This window comes from Canis lupus, chromosome 21 (genome assembly GCF_011100685.1).
Source record: "Canis lupus familiaris isolate Mischka breed German Shepherd chromosome 21, alternate assembly UU_Cfam_GSD_1.0, whole genome shotgun sequence".
NCBI lineage: Eukaryota > Metazoa > Chordata > Mammalia > Carnivora > Canidae > Canis > Canis lupus.
Window position 1 is genome coordinate 25,509,513 of NC_049242.1, and position 10,348 is coordinate 25,519,860.

Below are 10,348 nucleotides of genomic sequence, written 5' to 3' on the forward strand. Positions count from 1 at the left end.
TTTTTGTTATGATCAGCACACATCTGCTCTTTATCTAACCTTTTTAATTTTGTCCATGACCATCCTACATTGCAGGCTTCTCAACCAGATGAGTTGACCATTGAGGAACATGAGGTGTTAGAAGTGATTGAAGATGGAGATATGGAAGACTGGGTAAAGGTATATTCCTTTGCTCATATCGCCCCTTCTCGTGACATTTTTAGGAGTTTGTTTTGGTTCTTGTTTTGCCTTGTCCAGATTCTGTGTACAAACCTGTTTTGTCCCGTGTCTTTTACTCAGGCTCGAAATAAAGTTGGCCAAGTGGGTTATGTGCCAGAAAAGTACCTACAGTTTCCCACCTCGAACAGCCTACTGAGCATGCTGCAGTCCTTGGCTGCTTTGGACAGTCGGTCACACACATCCAGCAATTCCACGGAGGCCGAGCTCGTTTCAGGCAGCCTCAACGGAGATGCCAGTGGTAAAGACTGAAACAAGGCACTCTTTATTTGGTCACACTTGGCCAAAACAGTATTGCCATGGAGTCAGCCTTCAGTGGGTTGAAAAGCAAAACGTTATTCCTATTCTATGTTTTCTTTTATTTGGTCACATTTATCCTGTACAATAGAACCCTGAAGTAGATCTTCAGTGAGTAAAAAAATTACAGCTTTACTCTTACTCTGTATGATGCTCTTTTAATTGTCATGTGAGCATAGGGGTGGTTGCAGAAGTAACCTGGCTATCCATGTTCTTAGGCATTTTTCTCCGTTTTGCTACCTAGTCTGTTTCGTGAAAGCACTTTATGACTATGAGGGCCAGACAGATGATGAATTATCCTTTCCTGAGGGAGCGATCATCCGAATCTTGAACAAAGAGAACCAGGATGACGATGGCTTCTGGGAAGGGGAGTTCAGTGGGCGGATTGGAGTTTTCCCATCGGTGCTAGTGGAAGAACTTTCAGCGTCAGAAAACGGTGACACTCCGTGGATGAGAGAGATTCAGGTACATGAGAGGGGAGAAAGCTATATTAAAAGGTATTTAAAGAAAATAACTCCCAAGAGGTGGTTGGTCCGTGCAAATGTGGGGTATGACCTCAGCCCCACCTTCCCACTCCAATCCTCTGTTGCTGGGTTTCTACAAAACTGAGTTTGCAAAAGCAGAGACTCACCAACCTGGCTCTGGGGTAATGGTTGTATAACACCTCCATTTGCCCACTTTCTGTACTTTCAATTAGTTAACCAGAGAGACTTGACTTTACAGGAAACCCCTAATTCGGATCTGTCACAGCAGGCCTGGCAGATCCAGGACCATAAGGAACAGGTCTCCCCACCTTGTTTGTGTGATATTTTGACCACTTAGTCTGGTGCTTACAAAACCCTGGGAAGTCAGAAACACCCAATTATTTTATCTTAACAAAAAAAATAGAGCTTGTCCCCTTTTTTTGTTCTTCACTAGATTTATTGAATTGACTCATTTGGTATATTTTCAGTAGAACTCTAGAGAAGAATGGTTTGATTTAATGACTGTTTATGATAAACTATAATCAGTAGTGTAAGGAGATATCTGAAAGGAAACAGTTAAATGCATCACAAAATTGGGTTTGAGGTTGTTTTTCTCAGCTCACATGCTTCTAATGAGGCTGACAAAAATTGTGAATAGTTGTATCTGAGCTGCAGAAAAAGGTAATATGTCTGAATTAGAGAAGCCAGCTTGCCTCTCCTTCCAGAGGTGAGCACTTTGTAACCTCTCTCTTTCCTTTGTGGCAGATCTCTCCTTCCTCCAAGCCACCGGGTTCCCTGCCTCCACTGCCACTGTATGACCAGCCTCCCAGCAGCCCTTACCCCAGCCCAGATAAGAGGAGCTCTCAGTACTTCCCACGTTCTCCTTCAGCAAATGGTAAGTGTTCTCAGCATGGATCTAAATTCATTTTCATTCAGAAATCCACTTGTTGGGATCCCTGGGTGGCTCAGCGGTTGGGTGCCTGCCTTCAGCCCAGGACGTGATCCTGGAGACCCGGGATCAAATCCCACATCAGGCTCCCTGCATGGAGCCTGCTTCTTCCTCTGCCTGTGTCTCTGCCCCCTCTCTCTCTCTCTCTCTCTCTCATAAATAAACAAAATCTTTTAAAAAAAAATCCACTTGTTTACCTGAAGAGCAAACAGATCTGCATTAGCGTTTTTATTGCTCAACAACACAAATAAAATGAACTGCTTGGTTCCCACCCTCAGAAAACAGCTTCCTTGCCGAATCGCCAGGATTCTCACAAGCACCAAGGCATACTCCTGAGACCTCATATGGCAAACTGCGACCCGTAAGTTTCTCATCTGGCAGGGTTACAGAATGTACAGTTCTTCTAAATTTAAAGTTAAAAATTAATGTCTCCCCACAGCCTCTGTGTTATGCTAATTCCCCCATGCAAGGGTCAGGTGGGTTTGGGAGGATAAAAAGAACTCTTAAAAATGAAGGCTATAGATGGGGTGCCTGGGTAGCTCAGCCGGGTAAGCATCTACTCTTTGTTTCAGCTCAGGTCATGATTTCATGAGTAGTTGGATTGAGCCCCATGTCCTTGGACTCCCCACTGAGGATGCTTGAGGATGCTCTCTCTCTGCCCCTCCCCCACTTGTGCATACGTGAACATGCAGGCTCTCTTTCTCAAAAAAGTAAATCTTTTTTTAAAATGAAGGCTATAGGGCAGCCCGGGTGGCTCAGCAGTTTAGCACCGCCTTCAGCCCAGGGCGTGATCCTAGGGTCCTGGGATTGAGTCTTGCATCAGGCTCCCCGCAAGGAGCCTGCTTCCCCTCTGCCTATGTCTCTGCCTCTCTGTCTCTCATGAATAAATAAAATCTTTAAAAAAAAAAAAATGAAGGCTATAAAAATCAACACATCTTAGAAGATCTAGTCTACTCTGGCAGTTTTCTCACTGAGCCTTGGTGAGATATCTATGAAAGTATATTTAAATTATAGCAAGCTCCATGAGCATTAAAGTTGCCTCATTGTGAAACAAAAGTACTTTTTTTTTCAACAAGTAATTATTGAGAACCTATTTTCCAAGCTTATATTTAGCCTCTTTTGAGGAACAGAGATGAAATGAGATACACTTCATGCCCTTTTGAGGTTTAAGAGCTTCTTTCAAGGGGCAGCCTGGGTGGCACAACGGTTTAGTGCTGCCTTTGGCCCAGGGCATGATCCTGGAGACCTGGGATCGAGTCCCGTGTCAGGCTCCCTACATGGAGCCTGCTTCTCCCTCTGCCTGTGTCTCTGCCTCTCTCTGTCTCTCTGTGTCTCTCATGAATAAATAAATAAAATCTTTAAAAAAAAAAAAAAGCTTCTTTCAATTCTCAAGGAGAGTCTACTCTTATAAATAATAACCTCTACTCACCCCTCACTCCATGCCATTGACTCCTTCCCCCTCACCTCACTGTGAAACAGCTCTTCCAAAGTCATAACTTTCCCACACTCATCCAGTACATTCATTTTCCTTTAACTGCTTTATCAGCATTTGACACCATTCCTTGAACTACTCACTTCCTTTGGCTTCCTTCGTTCAGCAGACATATATTGAGTGCCTTCCTTGTCTTTGTTTCTTTATCCTAAATGTAATAGGACACCATTGCAAAGTTGTAAGCAAGAAAGTGATGTAACTGGTTTTGCATTTTTGAAACATTGCTATGGCAGCAAAGTGAGAGTGAATGGAAGGTGGCAGAATGGACATGGGGAGCCATTAGGAGGCTGGAGCAGTGGTCCAGGCAAGAGGGGATGGCAGCATAGACTGCTGCGTATGAGTGGACTAGTTTGTTCCACAGCCCTTTCCTGGTTTTGCTTTCTCCTCTCTGGTCCTTTCTTTTTCATTGATCTGTACAGGCTTCTCTGCTTCAACCCATCACTGCTGATGTTTCTCAGGGTCTTGTCCATGGGCTGCTTCTCCTAAAGTCATTAAACTCACTCTCCCTGTGCAATTTCATGTACTCCCACAGCTCTAATAGCCATTTATTCACTGACAACTCCCAGACTTCTAATTGCCAATCCAGTCTCTTCCTTGAGCCCCAGCCTTGCAGACATCTCAATGTATACATACCACAGCCCAAAAACTCAGCAACAGTGAGTTAATTATCTTCCCTCCCAGACGTGCTCCTTCTCCTGTATTCTTGGTGAGTGGACCCCCCATTCTACCAATGGTCTGGCATTATTCTTGATAATTCCCTGGCCCTGCCTCTCACAAAGAGTCATCACCAGATCCTGCCACATTTACCTTGGAGACGGCTATCAAATCCTTCTTCTCCTGCTTAGGTCAGACTACCATCAACTCACATTTGCTTGGCTACAAGAGCCTCCTAAACTGTCTTCTTACCTATACTCTTGCCCAACTCCCATCTTTTCTCCAAACTATTATCAAAGTCATCCTTTCACACATCTAGTCTGATCTCTTGCAGCTCTCCTTCCAAGAAAGGCTGAAAGATTTTCAGTTCTCCGAGCATTGTTCTGGGTTCCACCTCCAGGCCTTTGCTTTAGATGAGGCTTTAAGGGCTCCAGTACTCTTATGCCCAGGAAGCTTTCAGCCTATCATCAGAACTCCTTGGTGTGGGATATAGTGAGAATTACTTTGGAAGCACATACTGTTATGTTCAGAGCATTTGAGACCACTGAGGTGCCCGTGCCTCTGCTAAATGACCTGTTGTGATTTGAGTGCGTCAAGCCTTGAGTCAGGAAGCTGACTGACAATCCGTGTTTTTGTTTCCTGCTCAGGTCCGGGCAGCTCCCCCTCCACCTACACAGAACCACCGAAGGCCAGCAGAGAAGATTGAGGATGTAGAAATCACACTGGTGTGATGATGGGTTTACCCATTTATTACTGCTACAATCAAGGCCAGGCTTGGCGTTTAGCCAGTCTTGTTCTTTAGGCACCTTTGCATGATGATGACTCTTGAACAGAGCAAAACCAAGGAGGATTACATGTGACTGGGTGGCCTGGTGGACTCCTCCCACGTTTTGAATATTTTGTGCCTTTTTTTGTTGTCATTTTCTATGTCATCTCTCCTACCATAGCACAAATCTTAATGGGCCCTAGAAGCACAGGGGGACAGCCCTCATGCCTATCAGTGGTCCATTTTTATATGAGACTCAAGACCAGGCCTCATTCAGGGCACAGTCACAGAGAAACTGATCATGTGCACTCGTACAGTATATTACTGTGGCCACAAGGATGTGGCAAAGATCCTCATCTTTCTTCAAGTGGCTTTTGCTCTTCTGATTGAGTTTAATCAGATCACTTTGGCTACATAAGGAACTAGAAGGAGGGATTTCAGGAGAGGCTGGCTCCTCCCCGCAGTTAGTCCCCAGATTGAGAAACTGAAACCTTATCAGAAAAAAGTGGACTGCCCTGAGTTTATCGCCAATTACATTAATGCACATTTCTTCCTCAACTAACAGATTTAAAACAGTAACAGTGTCCTTTGTATTAATATTTACGCCATTCATTTAGTGTTAGTGGAGCTAATATGGAGGGGCTGAACTCTAATAGCCAAATCTTGTCCATCACATAAACTAATAGAAAGGAGGCTGTGGCTGAAGCAGAAATGGAGCTTCCAGAACTGAAACAAGCCGATTTAACGTTCTTTTTGTATTTGGGTATTTTTCATCTTAATTTTTGCAGTATATATTCTATTGCCTGGTATCTTTAGAATCTGAACATCTAGATAAATTGGGTACACATACTTGCCTTGTTGAGCTTCTCCACTGGGGAAGCCCTTTTCATTATTTTATTCCCAAGCTGGTACATGAGCCCAGACAGCCAGCTTGTGGCTGCTCCAGACCGGCAACCACCCCCCACAGAAAAGTATAGCTTCCCAGGTCCCACTGACTTGACATCTCCTTGGGAGGAAGAACCTGTGGCTTATAGAGGAAACCAGCTTCCTATGAAAAAGGACTAAAAGACTGCACACCATGCACAAGTGCAAATTGAAAAGGCAAAGACAAGTTCTCTATGTCACAAGGAGAGCCAAGAATAGCTTTCTCCACAGGCTAGCATGGTAGGTGCCCAGAGTAAGTCTCTGCCGGCTTCCACCTCCTGGAGAAGATAGGGAGTGCCGAACCCAGGGACAAAGGGATTTTTCCAGTTGCTTTTTTTTTTTTTTTAAAGAAATCAAATTTGCAGAATTTAAAAGTTGTATTATGCTTTGAAAACTCCATCCCTCCTAAGAATCTTTAAAAACTTGAAATGCTCGCCAAATGTCCCCATGGGATTTTTGATCAAAAGTCAGGTTATAGCTGAAGAAATCTTCAGTTAGTCATTTGATCACTTCAGTGACAGTACCCAGTGACGAGTGTTCTCTATGATTTGGGGTTTTCATTTTGTTTTTTGCATTTCTTAACCTGTTGATCTATTTGAGGTCTTTTTGTGTTTATCAAACTTATTCTTAAGTTTAAAAAAGTTAAAAGGGTGGCTTTGTAAGATTTTAAAGTTCTCTGACATGTTAAAAATCTTCAAAGTACTTTTAAAAAATATTTCAAGTGCTTAAATCAGGCAGTTCTCGCTACCCAGTCTTATATTCTCTCTTTAGCCAAATTGTCCTTGAATCTGGATTTTCCACATTCTCAGAGAGTTATTTGCAATCTTTTGTTATATTTTAAAATATTTTTTGGAAGAGCTGCTAATTTTATTTAAAAAACAAAAAACAAAAGTTGTAAAAATATGCCTCCTTTTTAAAAAGAACCCCTCCCTCCAAGACATGTAATCCAGCATCACAGTGCACAGGGCCAGGCTCGGAAGGAGTGCCTCTGTGCAGATGTGCTTTCTTTACAGTGGCTGTAAAAAGTTTGTATTTATTATGTATAAAATGTTGAATAATAAAAAAATGGAATTAAATTTTCTAAGCTTCCTTATAAAAATATTTGGGTAAATAGACAATGCTTTTTATAAAGACATTCCTAGACCTTCCTTTTTAAAACCATAAAACAGATACGGAGAGGGGGAAATAAATTCCCAGTTAAAGGCTCATTCCCTCTGGCTGTCAGCCAGCCACACTGAGGACCAGGGCTCAGTCTATTTGGAGAGGTACTCCACAGTTCTCTTCTTCCCACAGCTGGGTACGTGCAATATGTATTCTTCCAGACATTTTCTGTGCCTAAATGTATACATGTACACATTGCCTTTTTATATATGTGGGATTATATATTTAGGTTTACCTCATGCTTTTTGAAGGCTGTCTTATATTCCATGGTTTGGATGTATCATAATTTAAGCTTGCTATAGTGTCTCCATCCATTTGCTGTTAGAAAGTTGAAAATAATATCTTTGTACATCATTCTTTATAAATTTTTTCCAGTAAAGATATTGGGTAAATTCTGAAATACGTAATTTGAGAGCCAGAAAGCTATATGAGTATTTAATTTTGTTAGATTTTGTCAAATTGGTCTCCAAAATGATTGTATCTGTTGACACTCCCACTAGCAGCACAGTAGACTTTGGAGTCAGAAAGTCAGAGTTAAATCCTGGCTCCCACTTGACAGCTGTGGGAACCAAGCCTCCACATCCTCCTGGAAACCTGAGGAGAACACTGTGGATCCAAGAAGGATGCAGCAAAGCTGCAGCACCAGGTGATCACCACCAACATTCCTCACCATCAGCTCTGACCTTCCCTTCACAGCTGGGTCCTTGCCCTCTTCCAGGCTTATGGTTACATAAGGCTGTCACGGGAAGGAGTGCTTCACAGAAATATGGGAAGGTGAACACTGAATACCACGTTCAATACCATTCTTATCTTCTGCCTTCCTCTCCTAATGAAAGCTGCTCGTGCTTGGGGCTGCTGTTTAGTCTGTGACCAGGAGACACAGTTAAACTAACTGCCCCACCCCAGCATCACAGCTACATTTTGGCATCCTTCATCAAAGGCACTAACTGTAAAACAATGAAGCCATAGATTCACAGCACGTCACCTGGATCCCTTTCCTCTCTGACCTTTGATCTTCCACCACCACCCACAGGCCAGACAAAGAGGCAAGTAGGATGTCATCTGGCTTTAGCCCAGTCACTTGATGGACAACCTTTCCCTCTGGGCTCCTGCATCCCCAGCTTTGAAAGGAGTGGAATGAGAGGACTTCCAAGGGTTTATCCAACTCTTATGTTCTAGATAAGCTCAGTTTCTAGACAGAGTGAAAACACCACACAAAAAGGTCACGATATTTGAGAACAAATTAACACACAGACTTCTCAGTACAGCCAGAAATTGAAAATTCAAGCCTTTGGACTCCACCACCACTACCACACCCCCCTGGAGATAGCAAAGCCTCCTCTGGATTGTGATCACATCCCAGGCTGTTGTATTCACTCCCTGCCCAAGAAGGCCAGCCACAGCTTTCAGTAATGGAGCCAATTACTGCCTAACCTGAGTGGCTTTACAACAAAGTCTAGCTGCTCTGAATCTTTGCATTTATTTTGTTCATTACAAAGATGTTTTTCATGACAAAAAAATACAACCAGCATATAGAAATTTTAATTTAGAAGAGAGAGAATTTTAATTTCTTCTGAAATCCTACAACTTGACACAATCAGTATGTTTCCTCCTAGACTCTGTTCTGTAACTGTTGATCTGCCAAGAACCCTGCAAATGCCAAAGAGCATCTTGTTCCTGGACTGTTTTCCCCTGGTCCCACAGGCAAAAAAACAAATGAAGGACTTTGGCCATGTGTTTCTGAGAGCTCCAGTCTGGGAATATTTTCCTGGAGTGTTAGCCTGAAACAACAGAAATGAACCCACAAATAGGGTTCACACCCCTCCCACACTGTGTGCTAAACACTTAAGCAGCCTTCCTATTCTCATCATCCCCTTGCTCCTATAGGGGACAGGGGAAGTTCCGGCCACCTTGATTAGCTGTGGCCTTCAGCTCATCCCTTCACCTTTCTGGGCCTTGCTTTCCTCATCTGTAAAGTGGGAATGAGAAGGCAATACGAATGTCCTAAAATCCAGGAGGATCAACTGAAGTAATGTGCAAAGATGAAAATATTTTTGACCAATAGATGTGTGTCCAGAGGAAGAAAACAGCTTGTACCCAGACATGGTCTGCTGACTCTCCACAAATGGGTCCATAGCTGGTGCCGCCAGGATTCTCCAAGAACTTGTAAAGGGCCAGGACCACCTCTATTCGATCACTACTTGTCCAGTCAGCAGACTGCCCTAGGTCTTGTTCTGGGCACTGGAGATAGAAATGACTCAGATCTCATCCCTGTCACCAAAGGGCTCACATCTGGTCGGGGAGATTCAGGAACAGAAGACTCCAGCTAAGGTGTGTCTCCCATGGAGATGACCAAGGGGCAGCAAGAGCCCAAAACAAGGGCTGGTCACTTCTCCCTGTCAAATCTCAGGCTTACTAGGGTCTGAGATTGGGCAGGGAGAGAAGGCAGTATTCTTGCCTACAGAACAGCCTCAGGGATGAGCTGTCACCTTTGGTGAGGCCCAGAGCTGTGGGGCTGGAAGTGGTGAGGAAAATCCTTCCCCTGGAAGATACTATGATTTGCCCAAGGTCCCTCAGGAAGACCACTGGGAGCAGAACCTAGAACTGGGTGGCCAGGCCAGCCCCTCTCTGCAGAACCTGAGGGCAGTTTTCAGAAAAGGAGTCCTGGGTTCTCAGTTCTGCTGTGAGACCCTATACAAGACCCTAGCCCCTCTCTGGGCCTCAGCCCACATGCATAGCAAGGGAAGGGCCATTCCAGTTTTGACATTAGAGGCCCCAACTCAGGCCTGCAGCCTGGGTACCTGAGTACTGAAAACCTAGAAGGTATACAGACCTGAAGGCAGAGGATACTGAAGGCCTAAAGAGGTTCTTAGGCACAGGGCTCTATCTTCACCCTCTCTACCACCGGGGAACTTCAAAGACTAGATGGAGCAGCCTTCCCAGCTGGCTCTCCTCTGAGCTCTTCCCCTGCTCAGTCTTCATCAGCCCCTCTCCCTCCACACCCACCTCCTGCCCCAGAACCTTGGCCTGTGGCTGGCCCTTCCATACTTGCTGCTGCTCCTCCTGGACATTTCCATCCAATTAAGTTGAGGTGTGCATGTGCTCCCTGAGGTGAGGCCACTGTACCCCACGGGTGTACTGTCAGACTGGCCCCACGAAGAAGAGAAGGTTCCCTTTACAGGGAGCAGAGGGCTTCCTGGCCCTGGAATTGAGTCAGTCATTTTTGAACCGGATTACCTCTTCTGGATTACCTCAGGAGCCCTCACTGCTGTCCTGTGAGGCACCTACCCCAAGTAGTATAGCTGGTAACAGCTTCCCAGAATTCCGGTTCACCACATTCTTGTGACCCTACATGCCCCATATTCAAGGGACAGTGACCCTCCACAGTCAAGCCAGGTAGGCAGGCCCAGAACCGAAGGAACAGA

At 44.5% G+C, this 10,348-nt stretch overlaps 1 protein-coding gene across 4 annotated transcripts in view; it reads left to right on the forward strand.

Moving 5' to 3' along the window:
• Window positions 1-6,846, forward strand: part of FCHSD2 (FCH and double SH3 domains 2) — a 327,826-nt gene extending 320,980 nt beyond the window's left edge. For all 4 annotated transcript variants that reach the window (XM_038568738.1, XM_038568737.1, XM_038568740.1 and 1 more), the window contains 6 exons: window positions 76-159; window positions 280-457; window positions 758-978; window positions 1,743-1,872; window positions 2,205-2,287; window positions 4,720-6,846. In XM_038568738.1, the coding sequence (XP_038424666.1) occupies window positions 76-159; window positions 280-457; window positions 758-978; window positions 1,743-1,872; window positions 2,205-2,287; window positions 4,720-4,803 (780 nt within the window). In that variant the 3' untranslated portion in view covers window positions 4,804-6,846. The remainder of the gene's footprint in view (window positions 1-75; window positions 160-279; window positions 458-757; window positions 979-1,742; window positions 1,873-2,204; window positions 2,288-4,719) is intronic.
• The last annotated feature ends 3,502 nt before the right edge of the window (window positions 6,847-10,348 follow it).